The 24,631-nt window shown below is 36.7% G+C and overlaps 2 protein-coding genes across 7 annotated transcripts; one reads left to right on the top strand and one right to left on the bottom strand.

Moving 5' to 3' along the window:
• Nucleotides 1-163: 163 nt before the first annotated feature.
• On the top strand, nucleotides 164-6,844 carry GIMD1 (GIMAP family P-loop NTPase domain containing 1). Of its 2 annotated transcripts, none has more exons than XM_071742637.1 (3): nucleotides 164-262; nucleotides 1,832-2,254; nucleotides 4,480-6,844. In XM_071742637.1, the coding sequence occupies exons 2-3, from the start codon at nucleotides 1,862-1,864 to the stop codon at nucleotides 4,756-4,758; spliced, it is 672 nt and encodes a 223-aa protein (XP_071598738.1). In that variant the 5' UTR covers nucleotides 164-262; nucleotides 1,832-1,861; the 3' UTR covers nucleotides 4,759-6,844. The 2 variants fall into 2 exon arrangements, with proteins under 2 accessions (XP_071598738.1, XP_071598737.1); XM_071742636.1 differs by lacking the exon at nucleotides 164-262 and adding an exon at nucleotides 938-1,159.
• Nucleotides 6,590-24,453, bottom strand: AIMP1 (aminoacyl tRNA synthetase complex interacting multifunctional protein 1). Of its 5 annotated transcripts, none has more exons than XM_071742631.1 (7): nucleotides 24,375-24,453; nucleotides 14,402-14,535; nucleotides 13,554-13,679; nucleotides 12,809-12,961; nucleotides 10,663-10,874; nucleotides 9,996-10,164; nucleotides 6,590-6,843 (listed from the first exon to the last, which is right to left on the bottom strand). In XM_071742631.1, coding segments are annotated over exons 1-7 (963 nt in total). In that variant the 5' UTR covers nucleotides 24,377-24,453; the 3' UTR covers nucleotides 6,590-6,676. The 5 variants fall into 5 exon arrangements, with proteins under 5 accessions (XP_071598732.1, XP_071598733.1, XP_071598736.1 ...); XM_071742632.1 differs by having other exon boundaries at nucleotides 13,554-13,667; XM_071742635.1 differs by lacking the exon at nucleotides 24,375-24,453 and adding an exon at nucleotides 24,314-24,343 and having other exon boundaries at nucleotides 13,554-13,667.
• Nucleotides 24,454-24,631: the final 178 nt, after the last annotated feature.

Genomic DNA, 24,631 nt, shown 5'->3' with positions numbered 1-24,631 from the left:
CCAACAACTTCATATGATCACTTCAGTGACTAAAAACTGTATCTGCAGCTAAGTAGAAAAAACTCGTGTCAATTACTGACCAAACAGATCCAATTGAATGAGGATTTATGAGTAATAGATTAACCAGATTAATGTGTACGTAACAGTCTCAGCATGGTACATTGCTGCTGCTTGTTTCAAAGTTCACATATGAACTTCATTTTACACTGCATACAATTTATGAATGAAGCCTGAATAAAAGAGGACTTCAAGGGGAAAAAAGGTAAGTGACATAATATGAAGTTAATTTAAGAATTTAAGTATAGACTTAATTTTTTATTTATATGAATAAAAAACAGAACAAATTTTTATCCAAGATTTTTAAAAGGAATGTAAAAATGCATGCCTACCATGTGATACTATAATGCTATAGAAAAAAAGAAATACAATGCACATCTAGACTGATGAATAACTGATGACAGCCATTGGATAATGTGTCATTTTTTAAAGGTATTCTTAAAAAAAAAACATTTTATCATTGAAAAAACAGAAACCTCATTGTGAATTCAAAGGAAGATCAAGTACAGTATTCAATGTAGCCAGTAAAAAATTTAACATGTTAATAACTCTTGCATGCTTGACTTCATAGTGAAGTAATTTCAAGACTGATTTGGGCATGGATTTAATATGAGGAAAAAGCTTTAACTGCACATGCAAGAATCTAAGTAAATTAATCACAGGAAATCCTAGCCTAAAATTATCCACATTCTCTCTATGAATACCTAAACTTAAAGCAAGATCAAACCAAACCAAAATCTTTTTGAAGTTTAGGTGTCACTGATAACTTAAAATCAACTACTAATTCGTCAAAGTGGTTTTCTGTCTGAAACACCTCCAAATTTATGCAGTCACCAGTATTCCTGTTAGATGATTAATGTGCAAACCCCTTTCAGATACTGGATTACCAGAAAAGTACTAAGAAAATGAGAGGACTTACTTATGAACAATTATAGCATGGAAAACATACCATAGTACTGGAATTTATACCTACCCACCAGTCTATGCTTTTCTTCTCCACCGTGGCATAAAGTCTGAAAGTTTGTACAGTATACATTTCCAAAGTCTCAACTGTGTATGGGGTCAGAACCTGCAGCATTGGTTTTTCCAGCTCTTTTTTTCAGTAAGGCATACTACTTATATTTACCTGTATCAGAAAGCCCTGTTAGATTCCTGTCTATTTCAACTTCAGTAGCTGATGAAAAACATATTTCTAGGCTGTTCTCAGCTGTGAAAGTGTGCTCCTCTAAAAGCTACTTCTTCCTATTTGCTTTGTTCCTAAAAAAAAAGTAAAAAATGTCTTACTGAAACATAATCATTCAATAACTGCAAGATAGATTTGTCACCATCCTTTTTCCTCCCTTAATTTTCCTTCTTTTCATAACCTTCCTGCATGCCAATGCTGATTTTCGCTGTTGTTTCCCAATTCCTCCCTTTTCTGTTGCCTCTCCTTAGCTTTACCTGCTTTACTTCTTCTCTTCTCACACCTGATTCTTTACTAGCTCTGTTTCTCCCAGTGTAGGAGTGCAGCCTGTTGGGTTGCTGTTGTACCTGTGACATCTTCCACGGGGTCTTTTTATTTCTAAGCAGAAGTCTGGGAAAGACAGCAAAGATCCATCCTTCGATCAGACAGGTTTAGGTACTGTACTGAACATATTATCTACACCACACGCTCCTTACAAGATTTCAGGCAGGGAAGGACACTCAAAAGACGCTGGATTTTGTAATTTTGGCTTTTTTTTAAGAAAAAAAAAAAGTTGTCTGAAACAGCTCCCATTATTTGTTCTCCACATAGCGACAACATTAGTCGATAAAAGCACAGCCGATGGCAGCCAGTGATGAGATGAAAATCAACCTCGTTGTCCTTGGAAGAACCCAGACTGGCAAAAGCACTGCTGGCAACACCCTGTTGGGCAGCTCAGACTTTGAGAGCCATTGCTCCCCAAGCTCTGTGACCACGCGCTGCAGCCTCAGGCGCAGCTGCCGCATTTCGGGAATCGCACGAAGAAGCGGCCGTGAGCTGGTGCTCTGCCTCCGAGTACTGGACACCCCGAGCTACCCTCACAGTAGCCTGAGCAAAGAGCAGGTGAGAGACTCTGTGAGATCAGCCCTGGCTCACCATTTTGGGGAGGAAGGCCTTCATCTAGCTCTCCTGGTCCTGAGGGCTGACCTGCCTCTGTGTCCGGATGAAAGCCATCAAGTGGTGCAGTTCATCGAGGTAACACACAAAAAAAAATCCCTTCCCTAATGGTAACTCCTTTGTCTTCACCTGACAATAGGTACACAAAAGCTGGCTGCAAAAGTGAAACAGAAATGCAGCTGAAATCTGGAAGACTTCTGAAGTCCACACCACTTGCAAGTCCAACACCATGACTACACTTACGACACTAAACCTAAAAAGAGAGAGGCAAAAATTGCTCCTTTTGTATGTGGGCTTGGCACAAAGGAATTTAGGAACCACATTTACCTATCAAAGTAAGCTTTTCTCTCAGAAATCAGTTCATGCTTTATTATAACAGATCTTGTTGAAAAGAAATGCTGTTTAAAGCAACCAAAGGTCAGATTACCTCACTCTCTATAGAGCATATAGTGACTGATTCAAAATCACAGAGAAAATCTGATTGACCTGGGACACGGATGCTCAGCTCTGTCCTGCACTGCCCCTGCTGCTATATCTATTCAAGAGAAAATAACTAGAAAGCTACTACAAATTTACACTGGCAAAGGATAATTTCCAGCATAAATGACTTGAAGCAAATATTTTGAAGCTCCCCTGTTTTGGGCTCTTTTGGCAAGTAGGCAAGATATATGGGGAGACACTGAAAAGGAATGGCTTTCTTTTCAGTGGGAATTTCTCATGAACACACATACCTTTGAAGAAAAAAACCACAATGAAAGCAGCCCAGCATACAGATATTGCTATTTATTTATCTAATCAGATGAACCAAGCTGATAATGATTGTTTCTTCATTATAATGAAGAAACAAAGGGTTTTAGTTATTGCCAAAGTCTGCACATTACACTTATGAACTTCCTAAAAATCTTTAGAACTGTAAGGGACTTAGTGATCCTTGAAATCTTTTAACCTGCTGTAACTGACATTAGCTAAATATATACTACACATGTAAACAAAAATAGAAGTATATAAATATATAGCCATAAAAACAGCTATAGAAAAAAAAACAGAAAACAGAAAAAAAAGAAATGCATCGTGTTTGATTTGTTGGGTTTTTTTGATTAGTCTATTGGTAGGCTCCCACTCATTTTTCTGGTAGTTTGAGAGTTGGTTATAACTCACTGTCACTTTACATATATTTCTTTAAAGTGTTATCCTTTATCCTTATACAGATCTCCATCTTCATACTATTTAAGATAAAAGTATCTTCTTAAAATATCTTTACTCCAAGCCATTGAAAAATCACTTGAGAGAGGCTTGGACTAAGTCCACATGGGCATCAAAAATGTAAGAGATGTCACTGCACCATTTCTCTTTAAAACCTCTACTGGAAAGGACACGAAGTATATGTGAAGATAATGAGAAAATAACACTTAGCTTATGCCAATTTTTTTACAGATGTATGGGGTTTTTTCATCCCTAGTATCCAAACAAGATTAATCACTATAAATACACCAAGGCCTTCCTAACACCCTGCTTTCTTTTTTAAAGAAAGATATTCTTTAAAGAAGTTTTATACACCTATTTAGATTATAGAGTTAAGATCATTGCAAAATGGTCTTTGTTACCAAAGTAGGTTTCTTGTCACACACACACGAGTTAGCATGATTGCACTGAAGTTAAAATTTCATTTACAGCTGTAAATGAAGCCCCAATCTCTTACTAATATTAAAATTTTCTGTAGTCTTGTTTTCTTCATTCTCCCCATCAGATGAACCTCAACAGTTAAAGACAAAGACTCTTTGGCCCATCACTTAGTTTGGTACATTTGATTTGTGTTTTTCCTGAATTGCTGAGAATAGTTCAGTTTTATGGGATACAGCTGGAATTGCAGTTGGTGTTATATAGAAATTAATCATTTATTTTTTCAACACAAGGTGATTTTTAAAGAAAAAATTCCAAGAGCTATAAAAAGTGTAGAAATATGGGTATGTGGAAATATTGATGTAAACTGATGTGTGACATAGCTAACAACCATTTCTCCTTATTAACATACATACTCTTAAATTTAAGATCTATTAACATCTGTAGCAAGAGAACAGAGACATGCAAGCACTGTATGACCACATATTTCCATTGAAAGTGAATGTCAGTGTCTTGGGAATGTGAAAAACCCCAGAAATTTCATCAACTGAGATAGTATGAACTGGATTACTGCCAGGAAAAGAACATCTAACTGATCTGTTAATACATAAATATATGAGGTGGGAATGGGGAAAAGGAACAAGGAAAAAAAAAAACTATTTAAGATTTTTTTATCATTACAGGAACTTCTGGGACCCACATGGACAGATTTCACTGCAGTTCTACTTACTCATGCAGACAAAGCAGAAGAGGCTGGATTCAGTGAGGAAGCATACTTGCACAGTGCTTCAAGTACCCTGCTCTCACTTTTGAGCTCAGTACAGCATAAATACATTTTCCTAGACAACCAAAAGAGCATAATTAAAGAGGAAAGAGCTATTGTATTAAGAAAGCTCTTGAATTTTATCAGACAAAATAATAACCAAGTGCTTCTACTTAAACACACCAAGGAACTGAACTAGCTTTCAGGTGCTCATTTGTCTACTTTCTATGATAGATAACATTTAATAGAAATTAAAGAATAGAAGCCATCAACTGGAAAATTCTACATCCATACCAAGTATTTTTGAATACAGAGTTGGAAAGAGCTCCTTACATTACCAAACTACTTGCCTTTCATAGAATACCTCCCCCTAGTGCATCCAGAATTCTAGTTTTAACCACAAAGCCAGAACAGACCAGTGCTCTAAATTACGCTCCTATGTTAGTATATATACTGTGTATATATATAAATATACTGCATATATATAATATATATAAATGCAGTCACAAAAAAAAAAAAGGAAAAAAATTGATGAGTTCAGATTGCAAGGGGGTGACTTTGATCAATTCTACAAAAAGTTCCTCTGAATTCCAAAATTTTTATAATAAAAAGCTTTCCAGTATCAAAACCTATGATTTATATACTGTGAAAGAATTTCCTTACCTTAAATTACCTTTCCTCAAATCTAGTTTGAATTGAGATTTTGAACTTCAAGACACTGTTGGATATGTAGTTTACAAGGAAGATAAAACATCTCCCATGTGCTTACCACTATATTCATCACATTTGAAAGAACTAACTACTATTGCTGATTCCCAGATGCATAGAAAATTAACAGAATTTATAGGCACATACAAAACTCATTCACAAAAGATATCTGCTCATCTCTTCTTTTCCATCTGTACTTTTAATTTTCCACCATTGCCATTTTGTTTTCTCTCCCAAGCTCACTGGATGAAGTTCAAAGCCTGAAAAATTCAGAGTGGCGAAGTCTTTTAGTTCAGTGGTTAAAATGGTGCTTACTGGTTCAATGCTTAGACAGTAACCAGTTAATTAAATCTTAATTAAATCTTACATGATTATATCTGAGGAATCTCTGAAGAGTTACTTTAAAAGTTTACTGAAAAATTGAACTGAAATTATTTTAAAAATATTTAAAGGCAGAAGTAAAAAGCAATAATTGGAGGCTATCACTATAGCAACCATGACTAGTTGTACTACAACATTATGGAATAATTCTAATTGTAAAAACAGAGGCAGCTACTTCTGTTAAAATCGAAGCATCTTTTGTTTAAAATATTGTTGCATAAAAAGACACAGTAACAAAAAAAAAAAACCTATTAATTTTAGACCTGTTTGGGCATTAGAAACAGTTATTTTTTAGTAGTATTCACTCTGTCAGTCTATTTGCTATTCATTATTTCCTAGTACTACCTCATTTATATAATTTTGAATAATAATGATCTATTTTAGCAAAGTGAGAGCTTTGATCTAATTGACATTATAACAGTTTAACTATGGGACATGAAAATATGTCCATTTGCATATCCTTGAGCATAAAGGGCCATAGTTTAATCTTCACATTACAACTGACTGCACACTACTGAGACAAGACAGTCAAGAACAAAGTTACAGAGATCTATAATGTATCTGAAAAACTGTGTGGAAGAAGGGGTGGAAAATTATTAACATGTGACTAGAATAATGAAGACAACTGTTGTCTTCACTGACCAACTGCCAGTCCTGCATCTCTTGAAGAGCATTTAGCACTCAAAGAACACAGCAGAAATTTTTCCTTATTGAAATTCTCTTGCTCCACAGATCCTCTAAACTTTTTATCTGTCCAGAAAATGCCCTTGCTTGCCTGTAGTTCTATCAAACCCTTGGCAATCAAGTCTTGAGCACCAAGTGGTTGATGACTGTTGACAACACTTAACCTCAAGGCAGTAAGGATGGTGAACCAGTGAACTGTGAAAATGGAGGCATAACATATTGTGTACCTCTGGAACAAAAAAGGTACCAGCCATGCATTTCAGAGGTGTGATACATTCATGGTTTTATTGCGCTTGCATTACTTTCCATTTCAACATCTGAAGAAGCTTCTAATAACCATTAATTTATTTAATTCCACTGTTTGCCATGGTCTCTGCCCTGCAGACTCCTTTCCCTTTCACTTCAAATGGAACTCCTTTGTACGTAGCAACACACTGGTCATTGGTATGAAGATCAGGTTGGATTTGCTCCCAAATCTTCTTCTTGGGATTAAGTTCCTTCTCAGGATCTCCTGTTTCAAAACAAAGAACAGCCTAATGAAACACATCCAACACAGAAAGCAGAAAGAGTGCTATGTGTGTACAACACCTGTGACATCCCACGTAGCATCACTGCACACACTTTTAAGGAGGAAAAATATTACCTGTGATTCTCAAAATGAAAATATTAATCAGAATTAGAGAAATGTCTCCAGGCCCTCCCTGAAAATGCTCATCTCTCAAAAAAGAGAAAAGAGATTGCAAGCAACACAACAAATACTGTCAAAAGGAAGAAATCAAACCATTGTTAGTTGTTGCTTTACAACATTTACCAGAAGGATTCCTAAGAATTAAGTAGATGTGGACCACAGAAAGACAGTACTCATCAAGAGGTAGTTTTAATTCATCTTATTTTTAAGAGCTAATTTTATAAGCATTTAATATGAAGTGAATTTGGCAGGTGTCCTTTCGGTTAAAAAATATTTTACTTAGACAAACAGTTCAAAATTAGGATACTGCCACATCATTTTTGCCCAAACTTTCAACCCTGCTTTGTTACTTTTTCTACTACTTAATGACAAGCTCTGGTGCCTAAAATAACAGAAGCATTAATGCTCAGCTTGTATTTAAGCAACTTATGAGCTCTGTCTCTGCACGTCTGTTCCCAGTTTCTATGTGTACACCCTGATAAGCTACTGAGAGGTACTTACTCTCTGACTGCAATAGCAAACCTGACTATTTAAGGACTTCTCATGACAAAAATTACAAAGTTTTTCCTACTAATGTTTTGAAATACTGTTAACACATTACACAGAACAGTGAAGCATTTTGGAGTATTTCTTCTTACTCCTCAGAGAAGCCAGGAGTTCCTAAAGGGACATGAGTAGTTCTCCAAGTGAGCAGAATGTCAAGCACTCCCACCTTTCACTACTTGTCACCAAAGGTTCAGGAAGAAAAACTGTAAGGCTACAGGGACTTTGTACATACATGTTTTTAGTAGCTAGCTGAGATTCATTACTGGTTGGTGTATTCCTGGCTGGCTGATCAACAGGTGGCTAAATGAACTTGTCTCATTCCAGCCTACTTTACTGGTTTTCTCCTTCAAATATTTTCAGTGGTTCAATCTATTCATACTCCCAGCATTAGAGAGAGCAAAACTAAGCTACCTCTGCCTGTAGATGGGTCTAACTTATTTGTAACTGTGTAAGATCAGTAAGATCAGACCAGGGTGCATTTCTCTGTCAAGCAGGCCTAGACAGAGCAGGATTCAATAATGCAGTCAAGTTATTTCACAACCACACTGCACTTAACATTTAAAATCAGTAATAAATTAAACAGTTAGAGCTAACTGCGCATTTTCACAAAAAAATAAAGATCCTGCTCAATGCTCGAGTTCATGAACAAAGACAGACTTGGAGTTAGACCAAAGTGAATGCATATGAACTACTGAAATCATTAAACAGTATGTGAAATGATCCATCCATTGTGCATTTCCTTCCCCGCTCCTCAAATATAAAAAGCAAGTGAATTTTTTCATTAAGAAAAAAACCTGACTTTCATTACTAAAAACATGCTTTGGATGTTAATAATAAATAAGTTTCTTTGGAATCCTGCATCAATATCCCTTGGGATCTGTGGTGAGCTCATATTAGATTAGCATAGGCACCAATTTTAAATACTACCAGAGCTTTAGGCTGTGCACTTTCCTACGAATCCTCCTCATCACATTTCTTCTTCCCAGAAAATATTCTTTAGAAGCTTTCTATAAATAAAAAAAATTTAAACTTTCAACAGTTTAATGAGCTTCTCACTCTTTCAATTAAAGGAAACAAATAAGAGTTCCCAAATTCTGTTAAACATGTCATTCAGTCTAGCAGTTCAAATATTAGAAACCAAATTCTCACAATAAGCAAGAAACCTTTCCACTTAGTTACACATCAGTAATTTATGGAAGATTGTATCTCAGCAGAAGAAAGTGTAAAGAGATACAGCCATGTGAGACTTTACCAAAAGCCAATACCACTTAGCCCACTGTGGACTGTAATTGCAACTGCAGGAAAGGATTCATACACCAAAATTTTGACTAAACTTTGGTTCCTGTGGCGTATTTGCATTGAAAAATTTAATCACGGAATCAATTAAACTGCTATTGGAAAGATTTCACAGATACCTATGAAAACTTCAGGAATTATTGCTGTCTTACAGCAATTACTGTGAAGAAAGGTATTGTATTTACAGACATGAGATGGAGTAATTTTTCTATGGCTTATAGATCAGATCTTTTCCACTCAAATCTGCATATAAAATTTTGGAGTATGTTAAAGTTCCCCTAAGGGCAATGACATCAAATAGGCAAATAATAAGTTTTTCTCCTCCAGAAAATGGCATTCCTTATCTAATTACTCCACTATGACACTCAGGACAGTTCTAGCTTCAAGTTTCTGCAGGAAAATGTTCAATTGGTTTGACTGAAGATATCAGGTTTATTTTACTAAAATGACCAAGGAAAACCAGTCTTTATCTCATTAATATTTTTTACTGTGCAGAGAGAAAAAGCTAAAAAATAGCTTGATTCCAAGCTGCCTGAGAGATAGCTGTGTGTGTTTTAGAGCTGCTTTACTGCTGCTGCTTCTGTTGCTCCATGGGCTTCCACACTTCAAACTAAAATAAGACCCAGCTGTCCCTTCTATTTTTAAGGACTCGAATGGAATATTTCTGGTTTTAAATTATTAAAAAAATAAAAAGAACAATCAGAATATAAATGGTTATAATTAAGTAGTGAAATTAAATGACATCAAGAGGGTTAGAATCCTGTGTCAGATAACAATACCAGTGAAGTGCTTGATTGCATTTGAGGAGACAGCAGCTAAGGAGCATTTGAGATTAACTTAAAATATAGCAAGTAGAAAATACAGCCATACAAGCCCATTAAAGACAGAGATACAGTTCTGTAGTCTCCCACTGGGTTTCCCCCTCTCAGGAAAGGGAGCGGGGGCACAAAATGGCGGAGCGGGGGCACAAAATGGCGGAGCGGGGGCACAAAATGGCGGAGCGGAAAAAAAGTTTAAAGATAACTAATTCAGAAAATTTCAATTAAAAATTCAGCCAAATTTAAAACACTGTTTTATCTGCTTAAACACCTTGCCATACCTATTTCCCCTCGATTTCCCAGCTACCTACTTACCAGAAAAACCTTCAAAAGTGATTCTGTCTCCAGGTACTGCCCCAGGGGGAGGAGCAAGAATTTCCACTTTGTCTGGGGAGCTGGCACACATCACCATTGCTTGGGATACTACTCCTCTCATCTTTGCAGGCTTCAAGTTACAGAGTAGTATTGCCATTCGATTCTGCATCTTGGGGGAAGAAAACAGAGGGATGTGAGTACTTAAAATCTACATGGTTTTGAGGACTCTAATTATTTCATTATAACAAAAGAATTACAATGAAGAAAACTTAACATGGTCAAGAGAAGCACAGAACAACAGATGTACAATTTCAGTGTCTGCACACCAGTAACAAATAACATTAAAGCCATGTAAAGGTAGGCCAATGAATAACTGAGAATATGATGAATTGTGACACACTTACCATGGACATAAAACCACTGAAAATGGCTGTGCACACTGTGCACTGCAATTTGTCAGAGTAAAACTAAAACTATGTTTCTTCCTTGGTTGCTTTATTTTAATAAAACCTGTAACAGTAAACTAGAGGAATCCTACTTTGTTAGGGGAAACTGCCACACTTTAACCTAGAAAGTATTTTTAACCTAGAAAGCATTTCTTATACTGAATATTAAACCCAGAACATTAAGAGACAAAAAGTAGGGAAGTAAATAATTTTTTCAATACCTGATCCAGAGGAACATGTTTCACTAAACCACTGACAACAGTTCTTGGGCTTGCTTCACCAACATCCACTTCTTCAACATACAGTGTGTCTGCATCTGGATGTTTTTTGGCAGTAATAATGCAGCCAACACGAAGATCCAGACAAGAAACATCTACAGGTTTGGCATCACTACTTCCACCAGCTGGCTGCTGTTTCTTCTCCTTCTTTTCAGCTATTAAAGAAATTTGAGTTCATGAAATAAATGTTTAAAAAAACATAAATAATGCGCATGGCTATTGCAAGGGAGCTACAATCTCAGAAATAAGTGTAAAGCACAAATGTAAAGAATTAGCACTTCTCTCACTAGCTTCCAGTGGGAGCTTCCATATACACTCCAATTCAGATTGTTACTACAAGTAATTACCACCTTATGGCAGAGGTAATTTCTTGTTTGCATACTGAAGATATCCTGAACTTGTTGGTGCAGCTAACATGTAAGTGACATACACATTCTGCCAAAGGCCAGATTAATCAAGCCTGATTGTACTGTTTTAATAATTAGCAATTACCAGTGAGTCTTGAGATAATGTTTCACCAGCAAAGACAAACCAGACAACCCAAAGTCATCAGGTTACTAGTGCTCAACAACATCTCCTGACTGGAGACAATGCTAAATGAACGCAACTGCACTGCTACAGTTGCAAAACAACCCTTTAAGATGGCAAAGATCCTTAAATTCCCCAAAGGGAGGAATTTTCAGTTTGTGAAAATGCTCCTGGTTTCAAAGGTTCCACTGATGTAGTCTTTATCCCATGGCAAGGCAAGGGTGTATTATCACCTACACATACCGTGCAGCATAAACAACAGTGAAGCCACACTGCTCATACTGGTCTGCTTACTGGTCCTGTCAAGATAAGCAAGTTACATCCAGTTTGTCTATCAGACTGTCCTGTTCAAAAGACATTCAAGATTTCCTTAGCAACTATAATCACTGGGAGATTAAGAAATGCCTAAGAAATGCTTATTTTAAATAAGTATATTCTGTTATTCTTTCATCCAAGATAGCTTACATTTTAATGTAAACCAAAATCCCCTCTTTAGGGAGCCAAAAAGGAAAAGTGGACTTTGCACGCAATTCAATTCATTTGTTATTGCTCCAGAAGAAGGTTGAAATCAAATAATAGAACAGCAGTATTTTGTTTTCAACATAAGCTCTTCAAAACTATCTCATTTCATACACTATGAAAAAAAAGCTCTAGTATATATGACTGGGTTTTATTAATATAATTGTAATTATTATTACTTAAAAGCAATATACACAGTACTTGAAGAGAAACTGGAAACACACTGTCAATATAGTTAAATATTAACACCTAACATAGTTTGAAAGGCCAGCTATCTTTATCCTTGGCATCATTCCTCACTGTTTTCCACTTCATGACATATCTCTAACAGTCTGGAACAAAAAAATGTTAGCTTCTAACACCCCATTTATTTCACTTTAGAGAAATGAAGTCTCTCACCAAACAAGGAAAAGGGAACACAGCAAAGCACATCTGTACAAATTATATATATACAGATGCACAGAAAACATTGTGCAGACTAAGGAAAATCCTGCACTACCCTGTCCAGTGTTAAGAGTCAGCACAACATCCAAAGAAGCCTCCCAGATGAAATTTGTAAGAAGTAGAACAAGAAACTACAGGAATTATTGGAGAGGAATCCGATGAGAAAGGTGGCGGAAAGCAAGGGGATTTAAGATATTTCATAATCTTGTAAATTTGAAGTCTAAAGAGCAAATTTTACATATTTGTTACTTCGACTTTTAAATACTATGCCTACAGATGTTGAACTCCACAGAAATAGCCTGTTTGGGACTTCTATTTAAAGTTCATGCTTCATTTCACTTTTTCCTAAATACAGTCACTGGAAGGAAAAAGTGACATAGACTGCTTTCCAATTTTGAGCTACCTATACAAAATTAGGGAAAACAGAATACAAGAAACATTTATTTTTATCTTACCAACTGAATGCTTGCCATGTAACCACTGAATACTTGGAGAGGACAGTTAAATGACTGATATGACACTGCCCAAAATGATGTAATAGCACTAGTGTAAAGTAAATGCTATAACTCTGTACCACAACCAATGAAAACTGAAGTACCTTTTTTTTCTACTTTTTCCTTTTTTTTCTTTTCTTCACTTTCACCTTTAATTTGATCTTTGGAACCAGGAGCTGATGCAATGGCTGTAGGTTGTGGAACATCATCTGAAGCTGTACAAACCACTGTACCAGAAGGAACTGAGATCTGTTTGACTAAAATCAAACCCAAAGAAATTAGAAGCGGTAACAGGACTTTGAACACTACAGCATTATAAATTTCCAACATAAATTAAAAAGTAGAGAGAACTATACCACAACTGTTAAGTAGTGAAGCACCACATTGCAAAGCACATTTTGGAATTCAAACTATATATGAATATTCTCGTCAATTAAGAACAATGCCTTTGACTACACATTTTTTTAAAATACAATAAAACATATAAACAAACAACCTCTTTTTGTAGTTTATTTCAATATTTAGTTATATTTGCTACTAACTGTATTTCTCATTTGTGTTTGTCCAGTTTCAGTTTCTAGCTACTAGCATGTTATATTCTGTAATTTGCTATGCATAAAATCAGCAATATATTTTAGTCAGACCATTCCTCAGCTCTTTTTTTCTGATCAACTACAGATCATGAAAAGCATTGCATAAAAACATGGAACCTAGGAAAATTCAGAATTTTTAAGAAGTGCGACAGAGTCATATATAGAAAGATAAAACCCAAGAAGAATTAAGATAGTTTTGATCATATCTTGTGCTAACTACATCTATGTTGCATGAGGACAGGATATTTTACCCCACCTCCATTTCGAATTTCTGCTTGAATCAGCTCCTGTTTCAGTTCTTCAATTTCTTTCTTCAGTTTAGCATTTTCCACACGGAGTTTCTTCTCTTCTCGGAGAGATGCCTGTAAGACTGGAGTTGACACTATACTAAAACTACAGCTTTCAATAATTAGCATTCACCATTTTGCAAACAGAGGTCTGTTTGATTTTTAAAAGTAAAACATGAAACATAGCGAGCCAAATATCAGAAAAGCAGAAAATTTCAAGGAGTTTATAATCAGAAATATTTTTAATCCTTTTCCTATTGAAACAGCCGTTTTTTACAATATTTATATATTCAAGTTGCCTCTCAATACAACATCTTCTTGGTCCCCTAAATAGACTTACAAGAAAAGACTCCAAGACACCTATTAGAGAAAGTCTGAACATGTTTGTAATATGGAGCAGTTTGATTCACTGATTCCACTATGTACAAAATACCAAAACTGGAGGACTGATAACTCTTGAGAGCATCCCATAGTGGTGGAAAAGCACCAACACACTCAGGCAAATGCATAGTCTTATATTCTTCCCAACTCCTTTCCCACCACAAACAAAATCATGTCCTATCAAATTTCCATAATCTGTTTGTGTTATCTGCATCTTTCCTCACACATGCCTTTTCTCTTTCAGAATGAGCAGCTTCAAAAAAATCCCACAAACCACAAGACAGAGGGGCAGTGCTACTATTACAAGCTTTATCTTGAAACACACTTAAAATGCTGACAGAGCCAATGAAGTTGTCCATGTTCTCATTTTTTCCAATGAGCATTTAATGCTAACCATCTGGTTAACAAGTTTATTGTAAGATAGATAATTCCTTACTTGCTTTCTCCTTGAGCAGAGCAACTTGTTGCTTGAGGTATTCAATAACTTGATCAGCCTCTGCACCCTTCTGCTCCAGTCTGTTCAACACTGCGTTGTTGGCTGCCATCTTTACCAAGAAACGGGCTAAAAACCTAGAAAAATAGCACACAGTCTAAAATTAATACCTTTAAATGTCATAACACTATCCCTTACAACATGAAATAGTTCTAAAAATAAGTCACCAAGTAAGAAAATTTGCTAATTGAATAAGATAGGATCCCACCTCCCCATGCAAAGCCCAAACAAAAAGCAACATTAAACCAAGTCCAACCAATGTTTGACATCTGTTTTCAAGTATTTTGGAAAAAAAGCTACTTTTTTCCCCAGATGCAGAAAACATGTTCTTCCTTCATGAAAGAAAAAAAGAAATTCACATTCTCAGAAAGGTCCTAATAAATGGGGAAAAAGGAAAAAAGAAGAAAAAGGTTGGACAGGAGAAAACTGTATCTTGGTTTTAGCTGAGAAATCTATTAAGTATATGCAGAATCTGATTGAGACTAAGAAAACAGATATATTCAAAAAGTAGCAACAGAACAATGAAATATAGTTACAGTCACTCTTATCTGCAGCAGATAGAGCTTTTACCCACCCACTCAGTACCTAGATGAGTAAAGAATCTCTATTAACAGCTGTCTCATCTGTACATGAAGAAAAATTACCACAGGTAGGAAGATGCTTTCAAGACCTTAAAAGCACCAGTGATGCAATACCTGTGAATTTGCTCATCAACTGCAACGAAGGGAAGAACTGGTAAGAAAATGGCAATCCAGATGCATGTATTGACTCCTCAACTTTTTAAGAGCCCCAGAATGCCTCTCCTCATATAAAGTTGGCAGAAAACTTCCCATTTTATTACAAGATTATTCTGACACTATGACCTAGATCTGTTTTAACATATGACTGCTCTCTTTTGGAATTTGCAACAAAACCCACACTGAAGACAGAACACGTTCAGAAATAGCTGAAAGGTGAACAATCACATTGATGCCTGTGTCAACATATCACTTGCTGCACTCTTGGTTTCAACTTACATTTGACATCTGATCCTCTATTACAAAGAACTCAATTGTCCACAGCTATATATCTTTAAAAAACAAAACAAAGAATGAATCAGGAATAATACAATCAAAAGTTCTCAAATACAATTAACAAAGCCAAGGAGAGATACAGTAGCCACATGATGGATGGGGTTGTGCTTAAAGATGCAAGAGTATTGCTGCCATCACAGCTTCCACTCATCCCCAAGAGAAGTTTCTTTTAGATGAAAGAAACCATCATGAAGAGAAGAGCTATAAAATCATCTCTCCAGGACAACAAATTGATTTTGATATTCAAATTAATCTCTGCTCCTAAGAAAATAATTGTTTTCATGGAGCCATAAGATCATCTCTCCAGGACAACAAATTGATCTTGATATTCAAATTAATCTCTGCTACTAATTTGAATATCAAAATCAAATTAATCTCTGCTACTAAGAAAATAATTTTGTTTTCATGAACAGTCTGAAAACAGTGATTCCAGTAAGTTACTGTCATAGATGTCAAATGGACATAAAACTATCAGGGCACAAGACAGCATAATACAAAGCCTGACATTACTGTCTGCATACCAGCAAGATTTCATGCAAGCTACATACTCTCTCAGGGGAAGACAACACTAACAGTGGAAAGTTTGCCAACAACAACAGAAATGCTACTAAAACTTCAAAGTTCATAGAATTGGTACAATCTAAAGGTTTTAGCCAAGTTGGCTAATGAACTGAAGATCTGGAAATGAAGTTACATGATTACAATGGGTAGACATTTTCCCACTTGTCAAATAAATTTCTGTAAGCCTAGTATCATAAAAATAACACAAAGGAATAGGTATTTCCAAGACTAATATAAAGAACTGCACAGGCACAGCGACCCATACGGCAGAGTGATAAAACTGTATCTAAAAGAGACACAGGAAAAAAACAGTTAAGATCTACTCCTTATTATAAATCACAAACCACATTAAGACATTAGCACTGCAACACTCAAAGGTTACAGTCAGTTTTTATTTTTTTTAACCTATTTCTTTTGCCCTCTATTACCCTGACACCCTCTTACTTCACAGAAAAAACCCTCAACCGACCAACCAAGGCCTATTGGTGACATGTGAAGTAAAAATAGGAAAGAAAAACAGGAATAAGAGAGCACAAAAGCCATGATTATATCTTATTACAGCTCAATTCTGACTCGTTTTGCAGAAACTGATCCAGAGACCAAGTGAAAGCAAAGTAACTTCATGTAATTTGTGCTTAATGAGCTACTTTTCCTTTCAATAAAAAATAGTCATGAAAAATAAGGAAGGAATAGCTACGTTCAGCCTTTCCTAAGGCTGGTTGCTCAGCTAAGGGAAGCTGTTTCATCTCACCCTCTGAAGACTACTTTTGTTACCTGCAAGACATTTAGCACTGCTCCAAAACCCACTTGCTTCATTGTTATGAAACTCCATCTCCAAATTAAAGACTTGAGTCCTGCAGCTCTACGTAAACTTAAATATCAAAACATAAAAGTTGTGTAACTTATCATCATTCTATCTGCTGATTAAAAGAGTTGCCTATCTTCTTTTAAACAGAAATCACTGCTTTCTGCAGTCTTCTAAGAAGATGCAGTGTCCTCACAGGAGAAAACAGGCTGTTCTCTGTTTCTCAAGAGCATACAATCTCTCAATAATAAATCAAGACTTCTTATATAGTGAAAATTATCCCAAAACTTCAACATGTTCAAAAACATCAATACAAAACTTCAATATGTTTTACATATACTTGTTTATCAACACTGGCCTTGACCTTAGGATATATCCAGATCAAAAACTGAACACACCAAGATGCTAAAAAACATAAACCTTGTTTGAGCTTACTCTTCAATATTAATATTCTCTGCTTTTAAAAGCAAGAAAAAGCAAAAAAAACCTCAAAAAGTAATGGCAAGATTTAGAACTTAAACTCCAAAAACTCTTCTTGGACCCTATCCATAGTTCAAACATGGAACCAATTACTTTTCGCTATTGGAAAAGCAATCATTTAACAAAAAACACAGAAATTGGAAGACTATTGATTCCCCAAACCTGAAGTAATTAGCTCCAAGCATTCCTTTTTCCAGCTGGAGGTTTAACAAAGCTTCGAAGTTCTCAAAGTTTTTTCTTCGAAGTTCTCATCTTTTTCTTGAGATTCTTTGTCAACACACTAAGTAAAATTATTAAATGTACAAGATCTAACCTGCAGGCTGCTCACTAAGTCTTCCTGCCCAGAGATCAAAATGTTCTCCATGTATGCATCAAGTACATCCATGACAGTGATACAGCTTTATTTCAGCATTTTCAATTCAGTTAAGTTTTATGATGCTCTCTGAGGTGACAGGATTCTTATTTCTTGTTCTCTTTCTTTCCCATGGGCCTTAATGCAAAACAACCAAACGCCTTCTTAGTTGGTCACTTTCATCGGGTGCTGAGACACAAAGTTGCCAAATTTTGTCAAAAATGATGTAAAATGAAACAAGCCCACCACAACTACTTGCTTCTCTCCTCTTCCTCTCCAGCATACACAGTAACTCCTCCACAATCAGATGTTAAACTTTTAGAGCTCACCACACCTAAGCAGTATTTTACATTTCCCATGGAGGAACCAGGGATTTCTACCACTAATCCACCCTAGATGGCAGAGAGCTGATAGCAATCACAAGAAGGCCCAACCAGCATAATAAACATGTGCTTTACAGAGAATGCTACATTTATGAATAGCTGCCAGCCAACACCTCAGAACAGGAAAGGAGCCACTACAGCAGAAAACGAAAGCCTGAAGAAAGGGATAAAACATAAATAAAAAGAAAAAATAAAAAGCTTGTCATTATGAAGCAGAACCAATGGGAAGAGCCTTGTTCCAAAAAAACAGGGACAGCACACACAAAGGCAACTTCTCCAGTGCTAGATGAAGTTCAACAGAGAAATGTTTAATGGCAATTCCTCTTCCTAAGCTTTTTGTCTTGAGACTCAAGCATCTCTCAAACCAAACTCCTTTTTCTCCCCAAACAAGTGATTGCTATAACTGAGGGTTTGATCAGTTCAGCAGCCTGATTATTTTTTTTTTAGCGTTTAAATGTAATTTTCCAAGTATTTATTAATTATAAACTCCTGTAAAATCAGTACTGAAAGTTACTTGCCAAGCAGCAAATCACTAGGCAAAGTTGAACACTTCTGCCATGTTATCCCAACTCTCATCTTTTGCACTGAGACAATAATTGCTTTGCAGATTTCCAAAAACTAACATGTCTGACTCAATCCATCCATGAGGGAAAATCGAAGGAATGATTTGCTAGCTCTGGAGACTATAGTTCAACTCTTCTGGCTGCCAGATAAATCAGGCTCAATCCCAGTTGCAGACAGGTCTTTTAGTAGTCTTAAGAACCTATCCCCTCCCTATTTTAAAGGGCTGTAAATAGTAAAAACACACACAACCAAGCTTTTTCATATTGAAAGACACTGCCGCATCGAAGAGATTTTTTTTTTTAAATGTTATGGAACATTGCACAAAAAAGGCCCATTCACTGGTACCAATTTTGAGGCAATAGGAGTTACTCAGTAATGATTATTTTTAAACATGAAGACAAGTCTGTCTTGAAAGGGAATGATGCGTCAAAACTCGTCATGAGTCAGAGCATTCATGTCAGATCTGTGAGAAGCAATGAATGAAGAAGACAGGCAGATGTTGGAACAAATAAAGGTAAAAGCATGGATTTTTTACTTTAAGAACACTATGACAGGCTTCATTTGAAGTAAAATGCATCTCCTAGATCTGTATGATAGATATCATTAGAAACTGAATATCCAGAAGTAACAATTGTTTTATTATTTTGTTCAAGTTAGCATTTCAAGACTTAGTAGATGCCATAACATATAAATAGACTCATTATATCTTAATACACTACAGCTGCAATATTCAAAGGGTTAGGGTAATTTAAGCATATCTGCAATTATATTCACATCCTGGCTGTAAGCTTGTGTTAAATTTGTATTTAGGGAGAAGTTACTACTAATGCTTGCCTCAGTTCAATTCTGAAATAACACTGTACTCTTTTCCACCTCTGAGCAGACACCCAAGGACTAAACAAGACAGAGCCATGACAAGGAGTTCCTCCCAGGTTAAGATAAAAGTCAAGTGATTTGGATGTGGTTTCTAACAAAGTTTTTGCCTTCAGAGCTACAAAAAATTTTCATTGACAAAGACCATGTTTATAAGTAACTTCTTAATCTGAGAAGACAATTCATTAGACATGGATGGCTCACAACTTGGTTTAGGTAAAGCAACATCTTGGTACTGCCTGACCCAAGCCTCAACAAGTTACACACCCACTATGTCTGCCAGGTGCCCTGAAAGTTCAGTAGAGGTTCATCTGGTTGTGCTTTATAGTGAAGTCTGAAATTTAAGCAGTAGCTCATATGCCAAATCACTTGGACAGCTTTATGTATTTTTTCAGCAGTATGTAACCTTCAGATCCCACTGCATTAATATTTTAAGAATGCTATCAAAATCTTACAGTAAATGGTCACCATATGCATTTCCCATGATGGAAAAGATGCAACACCCCCAACACCCTACCTTGTTTCTTTGACCTTAAGCACCACTGATTTCCAAACCCAAAATACATCCAATTCTTTGGGACAGAAAGCTTACATAAAAAATTGTCAGGCTTTTTAAATTGTTCTTTAATTAAGCTTAATTTTTCAAATTGTGGTATATGCAGCGGCTGCCAATGAATTAAAAAACAGAACAAAACAAACAAAAAAGTAGCTGCTACTCATGTCTCAAAATATCCTCATAAAACTTCCTTGACAGGTGACAGACCTTACAATTACAGAAAAACACATATGCCTATAAATTCAGAAATATAAGCAGACTCAGTTGCATCTGGACAAGCCTGCAAGGTCAGCATGTGCCACAGGAACTAAAAGAATCTGTACTTCAGTTCACTCTCAAGGGTTTTACTGAGGAGTGAAAGCTTTGGATGACTGTAGTAACTACAGAATAAACTACCCATAAATCAGACAGCAAAATAATAATCAGAACTGCAGTGAAATTTACCTGCTTATACAAAGTAGAACACCATTTCTTAAGTATTTTATTGATTTCTCTAACTTTATTAAAAAAAAATAAAATAAGCATTTACACTACCTCTTTAATTAAGAACAGGAACAGCAGTTATAAAAAGCTAAAGAAGAAAGAAATCTTTCCTCCTCTCTCTAGGACAGGTCTCACTTGAGACCAAAAATACATTTCAAAAGTATCTCTCAAAATCCAGTCTTTTCCTTTACAGTCTGTCAGAAGAATTAGGATAACAACCCTTGACAAAAACCCTAGCAAAAGACATTTTAAAAGATACCTTCTCCTCAGAAACTTGAAGAGTCACCAAGCCTTCTGAGCAAACTATTTTTCAGTTTTTCCTTAAAGGAATTTTTTTAAAGGAAAGCAGTTTTCCCAAGCACACACAAAAAATATTATATATATTGTTAGAAAAATAAATTAAATAAAAGCAGAAGGCTGCTTTGAGAAGAATCCACATCTTTTTGAAAGCATATTAAGTTCTGAGTAAAGATGACTTCCTCCACTTTGAGGGGGAAAAAAACATCCACCACTTTCCCCCCTACAAACTGCTTAATATTAGTGCAAGTATGCAAATAAAACCTAAGCATTGACTTCCCCCTCACCCCCAGTACAACAGGAAATCTACCAAGAAAAATGTTTCTTGATAATGGTGATAAGAACTATACAGGTAGCTGCTTTGAAGGAGAACAAACAGGGGTTTCTGAGGGTCTCTGCTGAACTGACACAATGCAATCTGTATCACAAGAAACAAGAGCTATTTACTTTGCTCCCACCTGATGTTCACAGCAGCTGCCCTTCATGATTACTCCTCAGTTTTATCTGTGTTGCCTCCCATTTGACATTCCTTTGATTTTAGGAAACACTCCTTTACAAGAAGCAAATGTGAATTAATTCAATCACAAGTCAGCTATGACATACAGCAATAAAACCATAATCAGAAAAGCTAAAAACATTATGGCAGATACCAACTTTGTCTTGCTGCACACTTGATCAATCCTTTTTATGACAACTGCTTTACATTATTTTTATATAGTTATTTCCCCACTATGCTGTAAAGTAGGTGGTATTTGTAGGAACCCAAGACCTCAATTTTTCTTTTCACTCTTGGTCTAGACAGGTCTTGGATAATACTCATCTCTTATTTTGCATCCAATCATTTTTTTTTCTTATCAGTTCAAGACCCACTCTTCATTCTGATGCCACTGAGTTCTCCTCCACTACTTAACAAGCTACCTCTGCTGCTTCTAGGGGCTTTTCCAGAAATTAAAAGAGGAACATAACACCCATAAGATCATTTACTCTACTTCAAAGTTGCAAAGATGGTCAGGTGGTGTTGTTAAGAAAAGCTGAGAAAGGAGTAGTTGGCTAATTTGATTCTATAGCTAATTACTCAATTTACACAGCAGGAATTTATAAAGTCATGTGTTGATGAAGAAGGCAAACACACAAATCATTATAGATGAAATAGCTTATGTTATCTCTTGCTATTTTACAATGCAAACTAGCACAGTTCTCTAGTATAAAAAGTTTTGTATGATAAAAAGCATAGAAGTACTTTAAGGCATCTTTATGATATTATCAGACTCTGTTTTTAAAGCTCCACTCCAACTGAAATGATTGCACTGTATTTCAACATATTACAGACTAATAAAAAACCCTAAGTTTTTTACTTTCTACATCACCTCCCTCAACCCCTGAAGCCATAATCAATCAGGTCTCTTTGGAGTTTATGGCAGAAAAACAAACACATGATTAAGAGATAATCTGGAAACACTGATAAAATTATTCTGATGATGTACCAATTAAATTAAGAATTCAGTGCACCATGCATACAACGTAAAATTTCTGTGAAAACCATCACAACTAAACATATATATTTCAACATTCTCTAAACTAGGACTCTGCTCTTCAAAAATGTCATTCTACCAAGGATAATAAGCAGGCAACTACAGAAGGAACAAAATAGAAAAAGGAAGGAATGCCACCAACATACCTCACATGATATTTTTTCAGTTCTCTTTAAGGAAAAGATAACATTGTGAAAGCTCCAGGTCAACAGAAAGTCAAGAATTCAAACAGACTGGAATCCCTTGACTGATTTGCAGAAAGACTTAAAAGAAAACACCTTGAATTGATTTAAAGGATTTTGCCAGGTGTAAGAAATTCTAGGGGGTTGCTTTCTTCCCCCAATCATGGCATACAATTAACTCCATTGGTAGTGTTGGACAACATACATAAGTGAAGTAACAATAATACATGAAACATTCTTCAGTCAAATATACTTAGGAGAAAAGCCATTACAGAGATCATTTAAATAAAAAGGATGAAGAAATATTTATTGGCTGTTTGGTGTTTCTTCAATAAAGAGGCCCTAGCTTAGCCTGCGATTGTTAAATTGATACCAAATTAGTTATAATGATGTCACAGCAACTTTATCATACCCGCTTGTGTTAAGCATTTAATTTTGTTTGTTTTCCCACATATATATACTTAATTATCAGAAGAATCAAGTCCTCAGGCTGCTCAAGAGTCCTATTATTTCCAATCTGATGGCCTACTTTCAGATTTGCACGTCTTTTTTTTTTTTTTTGTTAAGCAAATATCCTTTTTCACTTGATAACATTTTTTCCAGACTGTCCACTACTCTCAGTACAGGCAATGAGAAGCTGTCTCCTTCTCTGTTTAAAGGTGTAAAAGAAACAGTAAGTACACACTAAAACTGGATGTTGCATTTTATCACAACTGCCTCACCATACTACAGATTTCCTGAATCACAAAATTACTTGTGAAAAGTGGACGACTAGGTTAAAGAAAAAAAAAAAAAAATCTCGGTTAAAGAAACAGAAAGGTCAGGAAATGCAAGGAATGCTTATTTTGCAGAAGTATTTTCTTCATTTTGGCAGCTGCTAAACACAGAAACAATCATACTAATTATCTCGAGGGAGACAGCACTTCAGTAACACTGCCATATCCTGCCTAGCTGGGGACTCCTAATGTAACCTAACAAGCAACAAACCATAAACCCATCCCTGTTGCTCAGTCTATGCGTCCTTGTACAGAATATGTATTAAACCTTATGATTATCTCTACTGAGGGGAGACCTATTACTTAGTTAAACTGGTTTTCACTTACTCAAAGCTATACTAAGGCATAATGAATATATGCACCCGTCCCCAAAAGGGAGAAAGCATCTACTTTTTAGTTAACAGCCCTCATGCCTGTGATTTTCAGGCTACTACAGCATTTCCCTCAACAGCCCAGCACCATGCCCCTACCGCGCTGCCATTGCAGCGATGGGCTGAACAAAAAAAAGCACACAGCTGATTTCAGAACCCCTTGAAGTGCACGCTCGCCCTCCGCAAAACCCGGTGCCACGCTACAGGTCCAGCGCACGCTAAGCTCCGTGTTTAAATCACTCCAATGAAACTACAGCCGCCATCCCGCCGTTCTCTCCAATTCGAGACTTTTTCGCTGCTCCTCCGCTCCAAAGGGGGAATTCCCCTCGGAAGGACGGCAGCGGCGTCCCCTACGGAGCACACACAGGGAACCTCGGCTCCGAGCAGCCCCCTCACTACCCCGGTTCCCCCTGCCCACCACAGAGACCTCGGCCCGACCCGGCCCGGCCCGGCCCACGGGGGAGCCTGAGGGCAGCAGACCGCCATGACGCAACCCCCCGCGGCGAAGGGAAACCGAAGTAAGGCACCCACGGGTGATCTGAGAGCACGCTAAGGAAACAAATCCACCTTTCCACCACCCTGCGGAACCGCGGCCGAACCCCCAGAGACCCCTCCGGGAGGGACTCACATGAACCGAGCAGCCACCGCGCACCTCCCTCCTCTGAGGCGACAAGGACCCTTTCCTCCGGGCTGCCCGGCCGAGCGCCTGAGATTTATGAGCAGGCATCTAAGGAAGGTCTCACTAACCCTCCCGAGCTTCTCACATTGTTCACAGAGCCCGCACACACAGACAGGGCGGGGAGGGAGAAGGAGAGAGAATTAACCTCTTTTATTCATTATTTTAAAAAGGTCCAAGCAAAGTGAAGTTTCAGGCATGGCGGTGGG

The sequence above is a fragment of the Heliangelus exortis genome, chromosome 4, assembly GCF_036169615.1.
Source record: "Heliangelus exortis chromosome 4, bHelExo1.hap1, whole genome shotgun sequence".
NCBI lineage: Eukaryota > Metazoa > Chordata > Aves > Apodiformes > Trochilidae > Heliangelus > Heliangelus exortis.
Note: the sequence above shows the minus strand (reverse complement) of the source record. Positions and strands in the feature narration are given on the sequence as shown.

Excerpts from the sequence above, each read along its gene's own strand:
- GIMD1 (XM_071742637.1), top strand. The coding sequence starts at position 1,862 with ATGGCAGCCAGTGATGAGATGAAAATCAACCTCGTTGTCCTTGGAAGA. Across the intron at positions 2,255-4,479 it reads AAGTGGTGCAGTTCATCGAG|GAACTTCTGGGACCCACATG; the intron begins GTAACACACAAA and ends TTATCATTACAG.
- AIMP1 (XM_071742631.1), bottom strand. Across the intron at positions 13,680-14,401 it reads TCTGCTCAAGGAGAAAGCAA|TGTCAACTCCAGTCTTACAG; the intron begins GTAAGGAATTAT and ends GTTTTAGTATAG. Across the intron at positions 10,875-12,808 it reads GGAAAAAGTAGAAAAAAAAG|CTGAAAAGAAGGAGAAGAAA; the intron begins GTACTTCAGTTT and ends TTTCTTTAATAG.